Source organism: Perna viridis, chromosome 12, assembly GCF_037379345.1.
Source record: "Perna viridis isolate PV_CMFRI_1.1 ecotype Kerala chromosome 12, ASM3737934v1, whole genome shotgun sequence".
Lineage (NCBI taxonomy): Eukaryota > Metazoa > Mollusca > Bivalvia > Mytilida > Mytilidae > Perna > Perna viridis.
Window position 1 is genome coordinate 855,508 of NC_142456.1, and position 24,898 is coordinate 880,405.

The 24,898-nt window shown below is 33.3% G+C and overlaps 1 protein-coding gene across 6 annotated transcripts in view; it reads left to right on the forward strand.

Moving 5' to 3' along the window:
• LOC148600684 (agrin-like) overlaps nucleotides 1-24,898 on the forward strand; it is a 159,685-nt gene that overhangs the window by 61,739 nt on the left and 73,048 nt on the right. For all 6 annotated transcript variants that reach the window (XM_088556680.1, XM_088556683.1, XM_088556681.1 and 3 more), the window contains exon 3: nucleotides 23,976-24,200. In XM_088556680.1, the coding sequence (XP_088412806.1) occupies nucleotides 23,976-24,200 (225 nt within the window). The remainder of the gene's footprint in view (nucleotides 1-23,975; nucleotides 24,201-24,898) is intronic.

Consider the following 24,898-nt stretch of genomic DNA (forward strand, 5'->3'; position numbering starts at 1 on the left):
GTTCAGTATTATTGGGATGTCTACTTTGGAAATTGTACTGATTTATCAGACAATATATTCACAGAATATAGATAGTATTTAATATTCCCATGGACTTCTATAGTGAAGTGTGTATTTTTAGGATTTTTTTTTAAATATGTAAATTGATTCAATAAAACTTCCACTTATGTAGCATTTCTGAGAACATGTGAAAAAATAATTTACCACAAAAAAGTAGGGTGAGTCTACGAGGATTGGACAGAAAAGTAGTCTTGAACTATAAACAGCCTTTTTCTCTACTTACACTTTCATTTGCACTCATCAAACCAACCATTTCAGTGGAACAATGTTATAATGTTAGATTTTCTTAACAAAAAGTTTGTCATCTTATGGTGTTATGTTTGCTCTATTTTATAAGTCATTGTTCATATCTTTTTACAGAACTGTAGTTTGTAAACAGGCAAAAACTAATGTTTGTAGGTGTGTAATATAGTGATGCAATAAAGGGTTAACAATATAGGCTTTAAACAATCACTTATAATGCATGTACTGAAGACGTGTATTTTAAGGTGTAATACCACTATTTCGGAAACCAGTCGCCGGCACATACAAGAAAGTAGTTCGTAATGACACAAAGTAGTTCCGGTATTACACCCTATCATTCTCCTTGTTTAGTAGAGGTATACAAACTTGGTATCATCTGAAAGCTAAATACATCAGCAATACTCTAAAAACTTCATTTGCTTTATTCAGTGCAGGGTAAAACAACTCTGAACAAAAACTCTAGGCTCCTTGATATGCCTAAATTTCAAAACGAAGTAGTGATTTCTGCACCTGTCTACTTTCACTTTACCATTCTTTCTTAGAAGGCACGTAAGGTATGTTGATATTCTTATGAGAGTTAAGGTAAAGGGTGACCATCATAGTGATACCCATCTAGCACCATCAGTACTAATGTAAAACAATTTTGAGCCTTATATAAAGCTGAATTTAACATAGAAAGTAATGGAAACCAGAAATGGTGGTATGACACCTATTATGGCAAAAAAATAAAAGTACTCAATTTTCATCTTTTTGGGGAGAGTTTAAGTGTTTGACACCTAAGGAATACTAAACAGACCATTCTTGTCTTCTTGTCTTCTTTTTTTGGTTAGTAGCCTCATAATATGCAAGTTTGTTGAAATTCCATAAATTTTGGGTCATATTTCAAATTTTGGGGTATTTTTCCCAAGTTTAGGTTCTAATGTGTCATTTTCTGTCTAAAATCTCTTTGCAAGCTTGCAATATGTAGATTAATTAGTCATTGTGTATGCTAAGTCTGTTTTTTAACTCATGGTGAGCTAAACAACTTTGTTTGCATGATGTCTTAGAGTGCAATTTCACAACCAGTACCCTCTTATATGAAATTGAAGTTTTAAGTCCCAATTCTTGGTAGTTAGGACTTAACTTTGTATTAATATCCTTTGTAATAGTATAATGTTACTTGAAATGCAGCCTGTAGAAGGGCATGTTTGTAATAAAATGTCAAATTTTCAGTTTTATTTGGTGTGTAGGTCAATTTTTCAAATTTTACCTTTAATTTTTGTCTCATAGCTGGTATAGATTTCCCTTTTTTTCATTTATTCAGGCTATCTCTTAGAAAATAGTGCTGTAAAGTACATGTTGAGTGTTAATGTTAACCAAAATGACCATTTTGATGGAGATACTGCTTAAAATATTGAAAATTTGCTGTCATGGAAAGAATGCAGTGAAAGTCTGTATACTGTGAAAACTGTAAAATTTAATATTTTTGTCAGATTTCTAATCTAAAACACCATTAAAGCATTCTTATATATCATTTCATTTTCACATTTCATACCATATAAGCCAAATACCAAAAGATTTACCCTCCAGTATCCATAATTCTGATTTTTGTATTTTGGTCAAAAAAGAGGGGAGGGCATGCTAATTTTGGGACAGATTTCTTAGTTTTTACATTTATCTGGTATTAATATAGCTATAGCTGAACCCATATTTAAGAGTCAAACAAAATACACTTGAGATATTAGAGATAAGAAATTGAAATGAATTTTCAGTTCCAATTTCCCATAGTTTGTATAGGGTATGGGTGCATGGTTTTTTCCCGCAGAGTGACCAAATAAGCCAAAACATACACTTTCTATATACCATTGTGATCACAATGCTCTATTCTAAAAGATAAAACAAGAAAAACAGAAGACTTGAACTTTTATTTCTGTAATAGGTGTAATACCACTATTTCGGAAACCAGTCGCTTGAACATACAAGAAAGTAGTTCGTAATGAAACGAAGTAGTCCCAATATTACACCCTATCATTCTCCTTGTTTAGTAGAGGTATACAAACTTGGTGTCATCTGAAAGCTGAATGAATCAGCAATAGGCTAAAAACTTCATTTTCTTTATTCAGTGTAGGGTAAAACAAAAACTCTAGGCCCCTTGATATGCCTAAATTTTAAAACGAAAGTAGTGATTTCTACACCTGTCTACTTTCACTTTACCATTCTTTCTTAGAAGGCTCATAAGGTATGTTGATATTCTTATGAGAGTTAAGGTAAAGGGTGACCATCATAATGATATCCCTCTAGCACCAACAGTACTAATGTAAAACAAAATTTGAGCCTTATAAAAAGCTGAATTTAATATAGAAAGAGTAATCAAGGGAACCAAGGTTATAGCGGTAATCAAAAGAATGTAATCCAGGGACAAAGACCAGACATGGAAAACAGACATACACAACAAAGAACATAAAATAACTAAAATCATACATACAAAGTAACAAAAGTAAATGAGCAACTCGGACTCCACTAAAAACTGAGAGCATGGACCAGGTGCACTGGTAGGGTAAGCGTCCTCTGCTTTTCTAGAAACACCCGCCGAGTTGCTCATAAAAAGTCAAGTCCGGGGTAGACAAACGAGGGAAAGATGACTATGACCCGTTGAATAAATCAGTTCTCATGGTGCTGATGGATACACCATAATGATCCACGAGTTCATGATAACGACCATAAGACTTCTGCAGTGATGACTTCAATCTTGTAGCAACATAACCCTGTTCCAGAAGCATATTTGTTAGAGTTCTAGCGCAATACAAAAAGTCTGCGTAGTTTCGGCAAGCTCTGGCATAACGTTTGAGTTGTGATATAGAAAGTAATGGAGACCAGAAATAGTGGTATGACACCTTTTAATCTAAATATATGGTACATAATGAAAGTCTTCATTTATGCATGTTATAATTGTATTTGCAATTATTTTTAAAGTTTAACATAAATTTTTGTATGGAATACAAGTTCTTTAAATTTTAATGTTAAAAGCTTGTGAATTTTCCAACTTGGACTTATCTTAAAAGGAATATAAATCTATCTTTTAAATAGGCAAAACCATTATTTGTAACTGAATAGAATTATTCAATCCATAGTTTGTAAAAACAAGGCTGTTTTAGCTGAAATTCAATTCTGAAGTTGATTGAGGCTGGTAATTGATTCATAGTTAGGATTTCATTTGTTAGCTGAAGTTCTCTGATGTATTAGAAGCTCCAACTTAAGACAATTTACAAGAGTTCACATAAACTTTATGTGTCCCTATAATCTTGCATTAAAGTGTAAAAGTCAGGAACACACTCTTAGAGGTTCATGTTAGAAAGCTGCATTATTGTAGCTGGACTATTACTAAATAATACTTACTTGCAATATGACTGGTGCCACCGGCAGAGCAGGACATGTTTACCCTTCTGGAGCACCTGATGTCATAACCCACTTTAGTGAGAGTTCTAATTTTCAGTTCTCCAGTTTTTTGTGTGATGTCTTGTTTTTCTCATCTTCTGTTTTTTTTTGTGTGATTTCATGTTTTTCATCTGTTTTTTTGTGTGATGTCTTGTTTTTCTTATCTTCTGTTTTTTGTGTGATGTCTTGTTTTTCTCATCTTCTGGTTTTTTTTTGTGTGATGTCTTGTTTTTGTCATCTTCTGTTTTTTTTGTGTGATGTCTCGTTTTTCTTCTATTTTTTGTGTGATGTCTTGTTTTTCTCACCTTCTGTTTTTTTTGTGTGATGTCTTGTTTTTCTCATCTTCTGTTTTTTTGTATGATGTCTTGTTTTTCTTATCTACTGTTCTTTGTGTGATGTCTTCATGTTAAGCCATATTGTTACTTTGACGCATTTGTATGATCCTTGTGATCCTGCTGATGCTTAGGGTTTTTTTTGCAAATATTTGTGTCTAAGTCTTTTATTCTGTAATAATTTGCTGCTTTATAGAGATTACATTGAAATTGTACCATGAATAAAGTGCCATATATACCTCCAAAGTAAGATATATGTTCATTCTTGGAACCATTTATGAAAAAGGGGCTACTTGATCTGGTCAAATTCTCATTTTGTGTCAAATATTTATACGGGAACAAAATTGAGAACTGTATCAAGCTTGAATGATGTGTCCATACTTGCCCCATTTGTTCAGGATTAGACATCTGTGGTCAAATTAAGCTGTGCCCAAGGAAACATTTTATTCATTGTTTTGCTTTTTGTTTCAGAATCATGGGATTTCATACTTATAATGATTCATATCTTCTTACTTCAGGATCATTACAGTCGTAATTCTTACTTCAGGACCATTACAGTCGTTTCCAAGTTTTTTATTTTTGCCTTGATATTGCCATTAGTTATACAGATTTTATTTTTGACTATTGCCTTGAGTTTAATTAACAATTTGGTAATTTTGTTATAACCCTCCATCCATTAAATTATTCTATATTTTCTTAATGGGAAGTTTTCATTCCAGTTGAATTATGTTACTGGCAATTTTACCCTTATTATTTTGGTGGTGTGTTATTTTCTTTATGATACCAATTATTGCATAATGTTATAGATTGAAGTAAATGAACTCCATACTTATGATATAACACTACCTAAATTAAGTCCTGATATTTCCTGACAGCTGATTCAGAGGTGACAGGATCTTTATTCCAGTTAAGAATATCCTAATGAGTTTGAATTTCTTAGTATAGGATATTACTTAATAAAGCCATAGCCCACTTTCTTCTGTTGGTTTGTAAGTATTTCATTAGTAAGAAGGAATAATCAAGGGAACCAAGGTTATAGCGGTAATCAAAAGAATGTAATCCAGGGACAAAGAACAGACATGGAAAACAGACATACACAACAAAGAACGTAGAGTAACTAAAATCATACTTACAAAGTAACAAAAGCAAATGAGCAACTCGGACTCCACTAAAAACTGGGAGCATGGACCAGGTGCACCGGTAGGGTAAGCGTCCTCTGCTTTTCTAGAGACACCCACCGAGTTGCTCATAAAAAGTCAAGTCCGCGGTAGACAAACGGGGAAAGGAAAACATTTGTATATATATATATCTAGTCAGATAAAAGAGATCCCTTTTGTCACTGAAAACAGCATTTTTGTACATTGACAGAATATGCCTTCAAGGGAAATAATATTTATCACTGGTTTTATAATAATAGGATAATTAATTGGAAAGAGTGAATAACCAAAATATTGTCACGACTGCTGAAGAATGCCTAAATTTAACAAGTGAGTGGAACTGACCAAGTTTTCTTGGCATAAGTGATCATATTTTGGTTATTCACGATAATCAACTGATTATCCTATTTATTATATAGATTTTCTTCATAAATATCAATATTTTGAACATGAATTTCAAATTCTGTGATTGGCGGATTGATATCTATGTTGTGATGTTTTGGCGGGAGAAAGTCCAAGAGTGAAATCACTGAATTTATTTCACAGTGTGAATTATTGAAATTTATTACATTGAGAACATTTGATAAAACACTGCTTATCTATATAATAAAGTTTACTTAATAATTAACATGACAAAAAAAATGTATGTAGTTCAGAGATCATAAATATTTAGAAATATCCATGTTCAAAGACAAAAGCATATAAGGATACCACTTTGTTGGAGGAAACCATTTTCGCCACTTGGTTATTTTAAACAAAATGCTCTATTTTGACGGCAAATCAATGGTAAACACTTGTCAAGTCAATCTTACAAAAGCAATTCCTTCACACAAGGTTTGATAAAAAAATAATAATTTAAAGATAGAACTGTTCTTAAAATCACGTTGGATCATTATTGTTCATAATCCCAACTATGAATTCTAGTATCTAGTTTATTCAGAGATAATTCTGTTCAAAATTGAGCAAGTATAAGTAAAATCACATCAATATTGTTTTATTATTCAGCTTCTATTTTGGAAATGAGAACCTCTCCCCAGCGTCACAAAACTTGAAAAATTACTTAAGTCTGAGAAAATTCTTAACTGTTTGTGATGTCATCGATATCAAAAACTTTGATTGGAGTTATCATAGAAGTTAAGAATATTCTCCTACTTAAGTATTTTTCAGGTTTTATGGTGCTTGGGGCCTGGTGAATATGGTCCCTCAATTCCATAGGTGCTTTAGGTTTAAGGCTTGGGGCCTGGTGAATATGGTCCCTGTACTCTATATCAGTGCTTTAGGTTTAAGCATGAACCTTAAGAGAGGACTTTTATGCCAAAACAGGAACTCAATCAAAAATTTTAGAAATCATTCTATCTTCAGTAGAAATATGATTTGTATTCAAGGACACGAACAATCTTCAGTATCAATCTAATTTTGTTCCAAATTGAGAAAACATAACAAAAATCACATCAATAAGTACTGTTGTATAGTTCTGCTTCTATTTTAGAAGAAACATTAAGTATACAAAAAACTGGATTGGGGGGAATGAGAATCTGGCAAATATGGTTCCTTGACTCTAGTGTATATTCGGGCTGTTTCATCTTTGTTTATATAGAGAGGTCAATATTGCTTGCATTGATTTCTTGTGCGTTGATCTTCACTAGAAATTTATGTGAACTTAACATTAAATTTGTGTGATCTTCATAGGAAATTGTGGCTCTGTGCAGGTCCAGGTGTTGAAAGAATAGGCCTGCAGCAACGCTAAGCTTGTCGTAAAAGGGGACTAAATAGTGCTCAGAACCTTAGACGGGGACTAGGGCGCTCTACCCGCAGAGCAACTGGGATGTTTGCCCCAGGTGGTGGAATGGGATACCCCTGGTGTGTTACATGCTGGGGTTGTCAGGCTATAATACGGAAAACCTGACCGCAAGCCATAGTGGTGCACCGTGTTGGGAAAGATGCCACGTTCCTTGCACATTAAAAAACCCTACTGTGGTATTCTCCCGGAGTAGGAACCATAGGGCTCCGCCACAGGAGGCTAAATTGCCCGACCCTATCCACCTCTCCCTATTTCCAGTGGCAATCAAAATTTGTCGACCCTATTGTCCTTGTGTCCCATCCCTTTTTCATTTCATCATCATTTCATGTTCATTTTATCATCAATTTCATGTTCATTGTCTGAATATAGCTGAAATATTGCTGCTGGGACGTTAAACCCCAACAAACAAACAAACAAATATAGGAAATTGTGTGATCTTCACAAGAAATTTGTCTGATCTTCACATGAAGTTTGTGTGATCTTCAAATCAAATTCACTTAACATGAGTTTCATGTGAAAAATTTACTTTTAGGCTTGATTCATCATAATTTTACTTGCTTACTTCAGGTGAGAATTGTATGAAATTCTTGTAAAAATTACGTAAAATGATTTCCCAGTGTACCGAATGCAATTTTAGTGGCTTGGGTACAATATTTGTGACCCATCTATTTGTCTGTGCTTTTCATCATTCTGTCATATGATGTCATGTCATGATTGTGCCTCTAATTTGTCAGTAATTATGCACAATACTAAGCAGGAAAACTGAAAAGATGCGAGTGCGACTCTCCTTAGCAGTAAAGCTGTACTTTTCTATGAGCTCTACTTTATAAATTAATCTTGTGTTGATATTTGTTATATTTATTTAGCTTTGTGTTGATTAAGTTTTGTGTTATGTAACAAGTTTGTTTAAGGTTGACAATGGGTTACATGTTGTCTATCAACTCTCTCTATACCTGTCACCATGTTATTTATTTATCCTAACTTTCATGTTTTATTGCACTTTTTTTAATCACCGCTGATTAAATGTTTGGTTAATATTATTTGTTTAAGAAGACAACTTGTTAATGCATTTTGTTCTGAGAGTTTGAAACTTTGAGTGTAAAAAATCCAGGAAGATATCATTTGATGCAGAGCTTGCTCAAACAGGGATGTTGACTCAGAACGACTTTGATCAATGAAGGGATTCAGTCTGATTATTTGAGAAAATGTACTCTCACATGAGAAAAAATCATTTACTATGATTACATTGGTAACTTGGATAAGAGTGACTTCTTATGACTTTTTCTTAAATGAAGTCAGGAGGAAATATCAAAGTGATTCTGAAGAAAAAGGGCAAAATTATCCAAACCCAATGGTCCTGAAATTATACAACATTTACAGACATGACTAAGTAAAAAAATGAATGTAGCCTACTTACTCTATACCAAACTATGTATTGGAACTAATTTGTTTGGACTAATATTTTTTTGTAGTGTGAATTAAGGTATAATGTAAGACATATAATTAAAATAGTTTAAGACAAAATAATTGCAGTTTTAGATCTCCAGATTCTCCTAAATAAACAATACAAAGTACTATATTCTATAATTAGATTGATTGAAGATTTTTTTTGGTCATTTATAGTTTTTTGTCCTCTATAATTAGAATCTATATTTCTGTTGGTTCAAATGGTTCCATTCAAGTAGCAGCTAAGTGGACATGTGTAAATATTTATCTAAAACAGGAAAATTCTGTTGACATTTTAAGTGAGCATCAGAAACAAATATCAGAAATCATCATGGTAAAAGTCTAGGATGTATTTCCTTCAATTTGTCAAATGTCTGCAACATAATTCTTCCTTTTCGTCAAATGTCTATAATCTAATTCTTTCTTTTCCTCAAAAGTCTACAATGAATTTATTTCAATTTGTCAATTTATCCCCCGCGGAAGCGTAATGGAATTGGCCTTTACCAAAACATGCTCTTGTCTGTTTCTCCGACTGTATGGATAAGTTGACATGAGTGATGATGAAACTCTTCGTGTTGTTGTGACATTGATAAAATGGTGTAGCCTTTGTCCATAAGATCTCATAAATGTTTGATGAGGAAATACTGGCCATTGATTGATTATGATTGATTGCATGTCATGATAAAAGTGCAACTGAAAGTAATGTTCATAGATAGTATCTAATTCTGTCTTTAGAAGTAGGTCAAAGACTTGTGTTCAGACCAGTATTCTGTCCTCGGATTAGTAGCCTGTGTTCAGACCAGTATTCTGTCCTCAGAAGTAGGTCAGAGTCCTGTGTTCTGACCAGTATTCTGTCACCAGTAGTAGGTCAGAGGCTTGTGTTCAGACCAGTATTCTGTCCTCAGAAGTAGGTCAGAGGCCTGTGTTTAGATTAGTATTCTGTCATCTGAAGTAGGTCAGAGTCCTGTTCTAGACCAGAATCCCTATTCTCAGAAGTAGGTCGGAGTCCTGTGTCTGGACTAGAATCCCTATTCCCAGAAGTAGGTCGAAGTCCTGTTCTGGACCAGAATCCCTATTCCCAGAAGTAAGCAGAAGATCTTGACTGTGGCTGATAGTGGACTAGAATTACATTGAAGACAAGTGTCCAATAATGGACCAGAATCCTGAATCAGCAGATTTAGGTCAAAGTCCAGTGTTCGGAAGTATTCCAGAATTCTGTCCTGAGAATTTAATCAGTATAAGATCATATCATTGTGACAGTGATGTTTGTTGTAAAGCCATTCAAGCCAAATCATGGTGCAATTTTGCATTTTTTTTAATGAATGCATTATAAAGATCTTTGATTTCATAGAATAATTGTGCAGTTTTCATCAGTACATACAATTGCTAGTGAGAATGGCTAATAATACCCAGCCATATATAGTAGGGTCTGAGACATTATGTGGTACCTTCCAATTACGCTTTCCTTTAAATTCCCAAGTTTTTTTTTCAAATGATTACATGAGTATAGATCCAAACTTTACACAATTGGTAACTAAGAACTATAAATCCATTTTCAGACCAAATCTATGTGTAGTTTTTGAGTTATGCTGTTTTTAAAATTTGTGACCCTTCTGTGAATTCCATGTGATTACATAAAAAATAATGTATGAAAATGTTTGAATTAGACGCAGTTGTATAGTACTGGAATTAAAGAATTTTCACAAAATATTGACCCTGGGGACAATATCATAATGAAATTTTGACGTCCTCCTGTATGGATATTTTGACCCCCACAATTTTTTGTTCCTCCCTAATACAAGTTGAAAAAAAAAGGGGGTAAATTCATCGTACAGGGAGGTTAAAATACCACAACAGGGAGGTTAATTTATCATAAGGGTAAGGTTAAAATATCACAGTAGAGTATGGGGGTTAATTTATCACAGCAGGGGGCTAATTTATCAAAATCACTACACCAGATGACAGATACTGTCCCATTAGATGCCAAAAATTAATCTTATTTATATGACATGAAAATAGATTGTAGGGTCTATTTGTTGTAATCTTAACAAATTCATGTGTAAGATACAATTTCTCTTTATAGAACCTTTTGTATTAATTGTGGTCGATGAGCTCAATATACACTTATTAGTAAAATTCTGCATGGAAGTATATATCTCGCACATGAACATTGTCTGTCTTGCAGTTACCATGAAAGGGTCTATTGACTTTAAAATTTCTCATTGTTTAAAGAGTACCAGTATTCAGAAAATGACTTTGAAACAGGCCCTAGCACCCAAAACTTGAAAAATTTCTTAAGGCTGAGAAAATTCTTAATTGTTTGTGACATCATCAATTTCAAATACTTTGATTGGAATAACCATAAAGTGAAGAATATTCTCAGACTAAAGTATTTTTTAACTTTTGTGGTGCTTGGGACTGGTCTGTTTGAAAAGTAAATGTATCCATGCAGACAATCACTGAAACCTGGCAGTCCCATGCAACAACAGTATTTAATAATATTTTCCTGGTAAAAAACTCATTTAATGCGTTAAGTAATCTAAGAGGATTGTAACATTATCCTGAAATATTAGCATCCATCCATCAGGGAGATCTGTGTTGTCCTGTGTATACTAATTAAAGGAAAAAAATTCTACTGTATTTTAATGGGTAAGGTGGAATTGAGATGTCTGAGTCAGGGGAAAATATTGTTTTTATCTAGCCATGTTGCATTTTATATAAAGGCCACTTACTGTCTCTCCTGTTTTAATGAAATCAAGATGTCTGGGCCATGATAAAGAATAGTTACGTGGCAATGTTGTTTTTTTCTCCCAAGACGTATACCTAAGTTAAGTCAAATCATTGTAAAGTTTGTCTGGACTTAGAGAAAATAACACAAATTTTGAAATAGGGCATTTCGTTGTATACACACTCACAAAAAAAAAAAAGAAAAAAACTTTTTTGGTACAAGTATGATGTACTACAGAGGCTTCAAAACCTGAATAATGTTAGCTTTCCATTCATGAAACCAATTTATGGGAAAAAAATCAACAATACAAGAAAATCTTGGTTTCTAAATAACTTTAAAAATTAGATTAAAAAAATCTACTTAATATTATGAACTGATGTTGGAAGTAATATGTCTGGACTAACATAGAATATCCTTACTTTTAATATATAGAAAAGTTATAGCATAAACAAATCCTCATGGTAGATTAAAATTGACTTTAGAGTACTCAAGTAGAACTGAAAAGAATTAATTACTAGAACAGATATATTTTAATGTAAACTGTGAAATTTTTGTGCAGTCTTTTTCTTTTGCAGTTTTGATGATCAGTCTTCTTGCTTGAAGTTTTGCATTCACGAACGTTCCTCCATCCAAATTATAATGGTCCATGAAGATATGACAATTTAATTTTCACAGTAGCGAAAGAATTTTCTAATCAGGGTATATATTAGTGATATTATTGTCCTTCATTCTTTTTTTTTATGGGATTTTATTATCACACTTAAGTACAGCTCTGCCTTAAAACCAGGCAGAAGCTGATGATAAGTGATAGATACATTTCTTAATCCAAAATTTTCATAGAAATTGTATGTGACAATAAGAGTACAAATTAAAGTTGTTTACTGCAGGTATAGACATTTAAAGTTTGGTTGTATTCTACTCAGTAAGGTACAGGAAAATTTCCTGACAGAATCCTCACACTGTAACTAGTCTAAAAGGATTTCCCTATACATACAGTACCTGAACCGATCTGTGCAACAAAAATTGCGATCGGTCATCTATCATCGATCAGTTTCTGATCAGTCATCAATCTGTCAAGCCAATCTATCAAACCGGTGATCACATCACGTGACCACAGAGCGTCAATATATTTTATAGTTTCTGGCGTTTTTTTTGTCACTTTTACAAATATTTACATTATGCAATAAATTTGAACATCAACCAATACTTTTATTTTACATTTGTTTCATTTTTAACAAATAATTTGTTATTTTACACAACAAAACTGCGATCAGATTGGTCACCGGTCATCAGTTATCGATCTGTCAGCAATCAATCAGTCAATGGTCATCAATCTGTCAAACCGTTGCACGGATTGGTTCAGGGACTGTACCAGATTCAAATGAACACAGGTAGAATTGTTTTCGAGATGTAACAAATGTATTTTAATAATTTCTTGAATTATTTTGAGATATGACGAATCATCCTCTGCCTGGTTTTTAAAAAGACACATACTTAAGTTTTGACATTATGACTTGTTTTGTGTGTGAATACTTCGACCTTTTTCCTGGTTACACGTCTACCATATTTCCTGTTTGATAGATGTCTGTCTGAGTTGGGTAATTTTTTGTAAGTGAAAACAGTAAGAAACTCTTTATGGGAACAATGTGAAATATGGTAAAGTAAGGTGATGGTGCCAGTAGAAATACCTTGAAAGACCTATTTATCATGGCTAGAAAGATGTCAATATAAATTTTTTTTTACCTTTTTACCACACAAATGTTCACAGATTCCACTTAAACTTTGTCTTGTTACAGACTAGTTTGCAGTAAACATGGAAGATTTTCTGTCCAGTTTATTCTAGACTTTATTCCTTTATCTGGAAGTGCAAAACTTTCAATAAGTATGTATTTGAGGGATACCAATAAATCACAACTAGTAGACAGATGATTCTATAGTACATGGTTTAAGTGACTTCCTTGTTACAATTGGATAATTGAGATAACGATATCTAAGAGTCAGGTCCTTACTGTTTGTTTATAGTCAGGTCTAGGTATACTACAGTTAAAGATACATACAAAACTTCTAAGTCAAAAAGTCAAAGGGCTGAAAGATGGGACAGAGAAAATGAGACCAAAAAAGAAAAAAAGAAACCAAACATCAAGCAGCCCACTAGTTCTTGTTTCTGGGGTTTAATGCACCACGTGACCTTTGAATTCTGAGCTACAGACTTTTTTGTTTAAGAGGGATTGATTTGTGTTATAACAAATTAATCAGATTAATATTTCACTTTTGCTTTTGATGTGAACAAATCTTATTCTCGAATATTGACATATTTTGACAATGAATGGAATGGAAGACCAGATATTAAAGAATATTGTTACTGTACATGCATGATGGTGTTGACTTAGTGGACTTTAACATACACCTTTTTTATTACACACGAATGGGTATGCTGAATTAAGTACCTGTTTTTGTAGTGATCAGCCAAATACAAAAAAAAAACTGAGAAAAAAAAACCCCATCTGACAATTTGATGTTTGTCAAAGAAGTCATCTCTACTTGAAATGTTTGATTTTTGCAGTACTGGATATTTTTTTGATTTAACTTTCCCTTCATCTGTGGCAACATCACTTCAGCACCTGCATATGTAGTTTTCATATCACTCATACGTTATGCCAGAGCTTGCTTAGAAATAGCCTGCCCACCAGCCCATGACTGGCTATTTTTTGGTAGGGCTGGCTAATTTTAGCAAAAATTTATATAGCCATATAGTAAATATGTTGAAAAATTGTATTGAAGACTGGCTGTGAGTTTCCTCCCTTGCCTGATTCTTATTTATGACTGTATTGGAACATGACAAAGACTATCAAATGTTGATATATACCGTTAATGATAAAGTTTTAAATTTTTCATCCTGTGAAAACTATGTGGTGTAAAAATTGATGATCTGTAAGCTTGAAGTGTCATGTTGATCATTATTATATGTCTTTATATTTCTTCCTAGCAGAGATTAAGATACTATAAAATCTTTCTATTGACTACTGTTGTATTGCATTATAGCTCAGAAGGACTTGACAAAACTTTTAAACTTCAAAAAAGGGCTATCTGCCTCATTCTGGATACTGAACTTTTTTCTCTGTCAGAACCCTTGTTCAAACAATTAAGAATGGTGAAAGTTGAAACAAGGATTAAATATCACAAATACCTATTAATCTATTAATCTCTCAATGGAGAGGCACTAAGTTACATATCAAAAAAGTTTAATGATGTTTCACAGACCTGGCGAAATCATTTTTCAACCTGTCGGACATTTTGTCCGGCAACCTAACAAAATCTGCTGGACCGAACAATTATCTGCCGGACCAAAATCATTCCTCTGATCCAATTTAAATTTGCCTCGATTCGGACGCCATCTTTAAACCAGAAGTTCCGGTTGAGGCATGTCTAATAAAATAAACGTACCAGACGTCTGGTCCCGAAATCACACAAATTTTACCGGATTGGCGGCTAAAAGTACTGGTCTGGTTTCAGGAATTCAACCGTATTAACTAAGAAATGCTGAACAAGGAAATTTGATTTTCCCAAAAATTAAAACTGAACTTTTCAGAGGTTCATTCATATGTTCTGGCTCTGTCCTGCGGAATAAGTTACCAAACATTTACGTAATCAAGCCACTGATAACTCATTCAAATCAATGTAAAGAAGTACCTTAATTAAGACTTCAGAATAGAGAAAGGAGAAATTTGTTGCTGTTTACACTGTTTTTAATGTTTTATATTGTATATTATCTTGAAGTGCCTTGTTATATTCAAATCTTTTTGTTTTATTGTGTGTGTGTTTTAGTAGTTTTTCCTGTGTGAGGACCTCAGGTAAGATTGGCTTGTAAACAAACTGTGTAACCCTCTCGTAATAAAGATTTTATTTTTATTATTATTATTTAAACATTTCCATTTATTGGCGGGGTTGTACTTGTACAGATTGGCTAATAGAATAGTGAATGGACAGGGAAAATATTTTTCAAACATTTTTTTCATCAACTATAAATCACAGCCAGTAGATGTTTGGTATGTAACTTCAGTATGGGGTCTCGTATTGTGGGATGTGATTTCAGGTCTGTCACTCTTCTGCTTCCTGTTTACTGACCTTAGTGCAACCTTACTATTTCTGTCTTTGACCCTTTTATTTTCTTTTATGCTACAAAAATTGGCAGTCACCTTATAGTGATCACTCTCTGACCCTCCTTCTGTCTGTTCAATACAAAGTGTGTCTGGACTGTAACTTTTTTTTTCTTTTGAGGTCTATAAAAAAATTCTGTGTATCTGATAACCTAACTGACCCTATTTTTCTGTGTCAACCCTTTTTTTTATGGTGTCAAAAAAAAAAAAAAAAAAAAAAAAAAAAAAAAAATATAGATTTTCAGCGTTCTGTCATAGATTTTTTTACTAGAATGGCTTGCTCTCTGATGTGGAGGTTCAGTATTCTAAAAAATTATTAAAATTATTATTAAAGATAAAAAGAAAAAAAACATGGCTGTGGCTATGACAAGTTCAGTATTCTGCAGTGTCATAATGGAGGCAGCAATACCTGTAGGTTTCAATGTCTTGCAAAGCTGTAAAAAAATTTCAGAAAAAAAAAGGACACAAAAGAAAAAAACTGTACCTACGGACCTTAATTCGGAAGATGTTTTTGTGAGGTCTGATGTAGGCTTCTGATATTTTGTATGTGGGTAGATTACCTACAGTTGATGTGTTGGATACCATGGATAGTGGCCTTTGACTTTGAACTTTGACCTCAAGGTCAAATTCCTGGGTTTTTATTTTTTGTTGTATGTATGGCTTAATTGACACAAGAGGGCCCACAGAGACGGATTCCATTTCAATAATTTCTAGTTTTAATTGAAAGTGCAGAACCAACGTCAGCGAAATATATAAATCCTAGTACTTTTGTTTTACATTGAAAATTTGAGTATATTCAAAATTTATCCAAATTTCATTTTGTGATCAGGGATTTTTTAATTCAGTTAGGTATTTAATTAATGAACACCTTGAATTTTAAGCTGAATAAGTAGTTATGTACAGCAGACCCAGCAGTGATTGTTAAAGGCAGGAGCCATGAGCAATAAAGCCCATTTAATGAAGTTACAAGATTTTATTTTCAGTGCACCAATGGAATTAATTCTTTCTCATGCAAACAAACAATGTCTTCAATAGGCCTTAGCTTTTAAGATAAAATTTTTTTAAATTATAGAGAGATAATTTCGGGATTTTTTCTTACAGAATATGAATTCCTCATTGCTAAGAAATAACCAAGGAAGTGTGAATAATTGGTGAAGTGTGAGAATAAATTGATCTGACTCTAGTGTTCATTTTCGCAGGAAGATATCATGTCTTCTCAATAGTAACAAATGGTTTGTTGATATTGTATGTAATGAAAGCTTTTAGATGAAATATGAGATTGTTTTACTTTGGGGCAATTCTGCTTTATTGCATTGGGGAAACAGTATTGTGAGAAAGTTTTCTGAGAGTAAATCATAGATCTATTCTTTATTGACTTGCTGCAAGCCTCAAGTTTTCTTTCAAGGACTTAGAATTTATTGCATGCGTTAGGCCTAATGAAATCAATTATTAGTAAATTCTCATCCCCCTCCACTAGTAAAAATATTTAAAAATACCAAAGTTGGGTTGGGAATTTCAAATTCAGGATTTTTTTTCACATCATTTTCTAATATTGAGACACTATAACACACAAACCTTTCTTTTCTTGGTAATTAAAACAATATCTTATCTGAAACTGAAGTGGCTGTGGAGTTAGAACATATCTGTACGTCAAATAGCTAAAATCAAGCTAGCAAATATCTGGTTAGAAATTGAAATAAGATAATAAAATACGCCAATCCACCCAATATTTTGTGTGAAGGTTGGATGAGAATCTGTCATTTTAGTTTACTTAGCCTTAGTTTGGAAGATTGTTAAATTTTAGCTGAAAGCGTTATTTTTATTAATCGATAATTTGTTGTACAAATAAAATTCGTCATCAGAAATGGACTCGTTTTTTTATATATAAGTGTCAACTTTACACATCCAGGTAGATATAAAGGGAGTCTCAGAAGCCCATGCATTTTAAGTGAGTTGGGAAGGAGATAGAAATAAAAAAAAGTTTTTCCTTGTCTTTCAGTTCTTTCTACCATAATTGATTATCTGTTTGAGTGGATGAATTATTTTGAAACTTTGTGGAAGCTTGAGTAAATCAATCACTCAAAGCACTTGATATCTTATATTATGTCATAAGTCAAGGTCACTTGAAAAAATGGTCACCATCCCATTACAATAATGCTTTTGCCATGATGGATATAAATATGATACTTGCACAAATGAAGGCAAGGTACACAGGGCAACACTAGTTTTTTATAGATTATAGGTCAAGGTCATCATTAAAATAGATTTTAGATGTTGGAGGTCCTTAAGCACTTTCTAGTTCGTTTTATAAGCAAGCATCAGACAGTGTCCTTAACTGTGATGAACCAGATAGGGAACAGTTGTTCTGTGAAGATATTTGGTCTGACTGGTTCTCTGTGAAGAGATTTGGTAAGACATGTTCTCTGCAAAGATATTTGGTCAGACAGGTTCTCTGTGAAGAGATTTGGTCAGACAGGTTCTCTGTGAAGACATTTGGTCTGACAGGTTCTCTGAAGAGATTTGGTCAGACGGGTTCTCTGTGAAGAGATTTGGTCAGACAGGTTCTCTGTGAAGATATTTGGTCTGACAGGTTCTCTGTAAAGGTATTTGGTATGACACATTCTCTGTGAAGATATTTGGTCTGACAGGTGTTCTCTGCAAAGATATTTGGTCTGACATGTTCTCTGTGAAGAGACTGGGTAAGACAGGTTCTCTGCAAAAATATTTGGTCTGAGAGGTTCACTGTGAAGATATTTGGTCAGGCAGGTTCTCCTTGAAGATATTTGGTCTGACAGGTTCTCTGTGAAGATATTTGATCTGACGGGTTCTCTGTGAAGATATTTGGTCTGACAGGTCTCTGAAGATATTTGGTCTGACAGGTTCTCTGTGAAGAGATTTAGTAAGACAGGTTTCTGTGAGGAGATTTGGTAAGACAGATTCTAGTACAAATGTGAGCCTAGATACCTGTTTAAGCTATACTGATTAATTCTAAAAAGACTAAAGACATTCATTAACTTGGTTGACATGAAAACTCTTTATTGCACTGAAATAGCTTGAAATGGGAAAATTGTGGAAATGAGATTTTTTTTACGAATTATCATGTAATTTCATACAGTTAATAGCTGTTAAAATTCAGAAACACTAATTTGCAATGTCATTAAAAATCCATAAATTAGATCTCTTTTACTTTGTGACAAAGAATAGAATAAAAGTTCTACTGATGCAGATTATGTCGAATCAATTTTATGGAACTCCATGGAACAAGAATATTGCTATCAGAGAGACAAGGAAATTTGTCATGTGACTTTATAGGCAATTTTCCAATAAATTTACATTTATTGACCAATAAATTTTATAGTAGCCTGAGACAACATATAATATCCAAAAGATTCATTCAATTTAATAACTAAGTGAGGCTAGAGTTGCATTCTTTTTTATTTAGGGAGCAACCATTTGATTTTTATTGAAGGGTTAAGGATAAAATTTGAAATAAAAAGGCAGGATGATGATGTATGTTTACAAAAATTCTAGGATGAACAATGACAGCCTAGAGTAAAAAATAAAAGTCTGGTAAAAATTTATACTGAGAAAAAAAATCCAGGAGACAAAACTTGATCTTTGTCCCCTGGAAGTCAGTAGTTGCTCCCTTACCAATAACACTAAATATTGGTACATGGTGAATGTATACATGTATTGATATATTGGAGGAGTCGGTATTTCGAGTATCCTGAGTCCGAGCCTGAGCTCAACTTCCCGGAGCTGAAAATAATTATTGTCGATAACTTTTTTAAATTGAGATGAATTGCTTAGAATTTTTATAATAATGTCTGTGAGTACCATATAAATGTATTGAAATATTCAGAATAATGAGATATTTAGTTTGCTTTCAAGTATTGAAGAGAATGTGTTTGAAAATGGGTATTTTTGGTATCTCAGGAAAGGGAGGTAACTCGATCTAAAAACTGCCTAAATTACAGAGTGCAATATCTGATCATCGAATTTCGTTGGATACTAAATTAAAATAGAGTTCGCTAAAATTTTCCAAGAATAATTGTATGATAGTATTTCAATTTCATGTTGATTTAGTTATAGTCTTGAAGTTGTCTATGCTATATTATTAATAGTTAATTATATTTATGAGTCCTCAAGTCTCATTTTAACACCTTTTTTAAGGCACTATTTCTGTTTTTTTCTCATATGTGTTTTTGATAACACTGGTAAGTATTTCAAATTGTTTGAATTATGTGAACAGACTGCAATTAGTAACTGAACAAAGGCTCAACACCTGATTGGAGCCATACAAACCCCAGACGTGGTCTTTCATCATTCCCATCAAATAACAGATGACAGTTTGACAATTCTGTTTATTGGACTACAGTCAGTGTCTTTTCAAATAGGTAAACCAATATTAAGTCCAACACATTTAGAACTGTCTTAGTATATTTCTTTGACAATTTTTTTTCCTGATATGGATCTTCTTGGCTTGTAAGGGTGTGTGTAATTGTGTTTTCGTTGAAATATGTAACAGTTTTGTTTAAACATATTTTATTCCTTATAAATATGGATCTGACACAACTTATGTCATCTTCTCCAATATAGCATATATAACAATAATACAAGGATGACAGTGGTGTACAAGTTTATTAACATTTTATAGACAGAAGAATGCATGAAAAAAAAAGAAGAAATACTTCCATATTCAGATGTTTCTTCTGATGACGACGATGATGATGATGATGGTGATGATGTTGAAGTTGATGATTATAATGTCTTTAAGAACAAATATTTAGTAACTATTAAGCTAGAAGAAAATGTTTTCTTAATAAATTCATAGACGTGTTTAAAAACTGTAATTCGTTTGGTTCCACAGTTAATAACTCACAATATCCGCTAGTATCGATGTCTATAATGCAGTTTGAGGGAGTCATCTCAGATTTTGAAGTAAGCCATGTCTCGCATCAGTATATGGGGGGCATTCAAGGAAGTAATGATAAACATCTTCTCTCTCGTGCCCACATTGAAAACTACAATTGTAAAAGATGTTGAGGTGAAAAAAGGTCCAATTTCATGAATGAAGCAGAGAGTCTCAGCTGCGTTAACAGTACGTTTAATATTCTTGGTCCTCACAAGAAATGTACAAGGACTTGAGTATTACTAAGTGATGATTTTTGTTTTACTTCACGTTTGAATTTCGAAATAGTTTCTTGCTGATATATCAAGTGCATTCCATTCATGAATAGTAGATGGAATAAAGGATTTATATGTTTTTGATAGTTTGCAGAATGGTACCATTATATCACTACCGTTTCTTAGAGGATATGTACTCAAACTTTTGAATACTACGGGGGTATAAATTTGCGTAAATATTCAGGAGTATATCCGTACTTGACATTATAGAATAAATGGAGTTTTCTCAGCATTTTTGTTGATTATTTGGGGCGGGAATTTTGTGGATCTAACTCACAAACTCAAGCACTTGTATTTTGAATGTAAATAGTCAAGGGGGAAAAGTCATGGAGAAATTTACAGGTAAAAAATAACAGGAAAAAAGTCCACAGGAAATAAAGTCAAGAGTTTATACATATGTTAAGTTTTTACCAAAAAAAATCTGTTTGTTTGTTTCTTGTTTGTTGGGGTTTAACGCCCGAGCGTTCAGCTATATTCAGGCGATGAACATGAAGTGGATGATAAAATGAACATGAAATGATGAAATGAAAAATGGGATGGGACACAAGGATAATGGGGTTGACAAATTTTTATTGCCACTGGAAATAGAGGAAGGTGGGTAGGGTTGGGCAATTTAGCCTCCTATGGCGGAGCCCTATGGTTCCTACTCTGAGAGAATACCACAGTAGGGTTTTTTAACGTGCACAGAACGTGGCATCTTTCCCAACACGGTTTGCGGTCAGGTTTTCCGTATTATAGCCTGACAACCCTAGCATTTAACACACCAGGGGTACCCCATTCCACCACCAGGGGCACACAACCCAGTTCCTCTGTGGGCAGAGTGCCCTAGCCCCTGGCTAGGGTTCTGAGCACTATTTAGTCGCCTTTTACGACAAGCGTAGCACTTCTGCAGGCCTATTCTTTTGACACCCGGACCTGCACGCTGTAAATGATACAAATGTATATTTGATACTGATATAATTTTATATCATATTGGTACACATGTGTTTTGTCGTTAGGGACCCATTTACTTTCATAATTTACTTAATTATAACATGTATGAAGATAGGGGAAGGCTGCATCTGTTCTTTTTCTTTTCTTCTGTTTATTTTTTGTTTCAGTGACTTTATTGTGACTTTTTTCCCGTTTACTGTATTTTCAAGTAGTGTAATCTTTCATGTTGCAATTGTATATAAGTGGGTTTAATTATATATACCGACTTGCACGATGCTCTGTTAATAATATTGTAACATTAGACAAGGAATTTATTTTATACTAATATACACTGCCTATATTAGATAATAATAATAATGATAACCAACAAAAAATGAAAATTAAGTATAAATATATGACAAATAAAAATAGAAATAATAACTTAAATATGACACTGTGAAAAATCCATTATTCATATAATGGGAAAACATCTTTAACAAAGAAATGTCAAATGAGACAAAACTATAATTTTTTTATTTGTTTATCATCAGAAATTGCATTTTTAATTTAGAAAGTTTTTACATCAAGTTACCTCCCATTCCTGAGACAGGATACCTAAAATACCCATTTTTAAACACATTTTCTTTGATACTTGAAAGCAAAATTTATCCCTCATTAAATTGAATATTTCAATACATTTATTTTGTACTCACAGACATTTCTTTAAAATATTTAAGAAATTTACCCCATTTTAAAAAAGATATCGGCAATAATCATTTTCGGCTCCGGGAAGTTGACCTCGGGCTAGGGCTCGGTATACCCGAAATACCGACTCCCATATATTGGTAACTTAATGCATATATGTGATCTGAGCCACAAAATTTTCAGGCTTATGGAGGTATCTGGGACAAAATCACTTTTTTTTGCATTTTCATGCAGCTTATATTGATACAAAACACCCTGCAAATTTTATTTTTGCTATATTCTGCACAATAGAGATTTTATAGCCATTTTTGTAATTTAAAAAAAAAAAAATTAAAAATGCGTAAACTGTTTGATTATGGGTTATGCAAACCAACACTTTAAAGGCTTTAAGACTATATTATAGTTACTGCATGATGTGTTTTTTAATTTTTTTGTTGAAAATGAACATAAGCAATGTGATACAATAGCCGCATTAAGTACCATTCTGTGTAAGAATCTGGCAATGAGTGGCACATTGTTTTCCCCAATTTAGTCATTTTGTAACAGGATAATAACTGACTTCTGTCATTCTTAGTATCTGATTAAGAATGCTCATGTCACTTTTTTACCACCAGGCACAGGGTTTGAAATAAGCAGGAGCCCACTCACCAATAGCTCTTAAATTTGGTGTGGACTATTACAGTTTCTTCTGTGATTGTTAAGAACTATATAAAGGCTGCCAGAATTTAAGCTGTGATCTACCATGCCAAAGTTTAAGTTAAAACCCTGTGGCATTAATTAAATTTTAGGAGAGCTTACCTACCATTTTTATCTCACCTGCACAAGGCCATTTGAGTTATTGCCATCACTTTGCATCTGTTATTGTCATTAACAACTATACAAAACTCTTCTTCTCTGAAACTACTTGCTTAATTAGAACCAAACTTGGTATGAATGTTCTTTGGGGTATCCTGCATTTAAGAACTGATGTAGGGATTTTTGATTCATCAAGAAACAAGGCCGCCATTACTAAAAATATAATATAAGGATCAGACAGTGGTTTTTTGCATAAATTTCCAAAATCGTTAGGTTTAGCTTAATTCTAACTAAGTAAAAGTGTTCAGCATGATGAGATCTATCTGTTGTCAAATTTTGGTTTTAATCTGTTAAGTCATGTTGAATTAATGCCCTTTTTCAACAATTTTTGCTATTTTTAATGTTATTTCTTTCAAAAATCTTCTCTTCTGACACTACTGGATCAATTGAGACCAAACTTGGTACAAATGTTCCTTGGAGTATCCTGCATAGAACTGATGTGGGGATTTTTTATCTGTCGAAAAACAGATGTTTTATGTGATAAATCAAAAACCCTCTGAAAGATGTGAATTTTTTTTGAATTTATTAAAGTCTTAATAGAAAGAGTAATTAAGGGAACCAAGGTTATAGCGGTGATCATAAGAATGTAATCCAGGGACAAAGACCAAACATGGAAAACAGACATACACAACAAAGAACACAAAGTAACTAAAATCATACATACAAAGTAACAAAAGCAAATGAGCAACTCGGACTCCACTAAAAACTGGGAGCATGGACCAGGTGCATCGGTACGGTAAGCGTCCTCTGCTTTTCTCATAAAAAGTTGCTCATAAAAGGTCAAGTTTGGGGTAAGACGAAAGAGGAAAGGAAAACTATTTTTTGGAAGGAGAGCCTTGTTTGCTTTGTGTTTTTTTCCACTGATTTTTTAAATGGAAACACAAAAAAGAGGAACAGGTGTCCTTTATTTAACTGTACAGATTATATATTTGAATCAGAACAAATTAATATAGAATATTTCATTATTTTTATTTGTAGCTTCCTGCCATAACTATTTCTGTGCCTTTTATGGAGAGTGTTATGCCGACCCCGTCACATTAGAGCCCTCCTGTCGCTGTCCAATCACCCCTTGTCCAGACATCCATGACCATGTCTGTGGTGATGATGGAATGACCTACCAAACACTGTGTTATTTAGAACATACCAGTTGTAAACAACAGCAGCGGATTAAAATCAAACATAATGGAGATTGTAATGAGGAAGGTCAGTTCAGCTTTTTAAAAAATCTGTATTTACTGTATTTTTTTGCTTTTTTTTGCTTAACTGTTGTTCCTTGAGATTTAATCATCTTAATCATTCTGTCTGTAAAACATCTTTTATTGTGTAAGTTATTTTGGGAAATTGTTACTAAGGCAGAGAAATAGCAATCATACACAGTACATATAATGGGAATAGATATGGTTAAACAGAACAACCCTGCAGGTTGAATTTAGTACTTACCCCTGAAATGTTCTTAACATTTTTTGTTTACTGATATTTAATATTACATCCCCATTCAACGAGTGGTTGTATATGATCTGTCTGTCCTTCTGAATTCTGTCACAATTATTTTGGCTCCCAAGGATTTATTTCAATTTGATTGTGTGGCTTTATATATAGATGAGGCCTACATTGTGAGCTATTACTTTGAAAGTACTATTGTTAGTAGGGTACCAATTTTTGTGGTTTTCATGGGTTAGTCAAACCACAAAATTTGGTTCCCAACAGATAGTAGATTTCCATTGATGTGTAAACTGAAAACTTCAAAACCATGAATTCAAGAATCCATGAACTTGTGCTTCTTCCCTGATTCATGAAAATTGGTATCCAAGAAGTAAAATACTTTCACAGTATGGGTACTTTCTGATATCAATTTCCTGTACAAGTGGGGCGGGGTATCAACTTCATGTTTCAATTGGTTT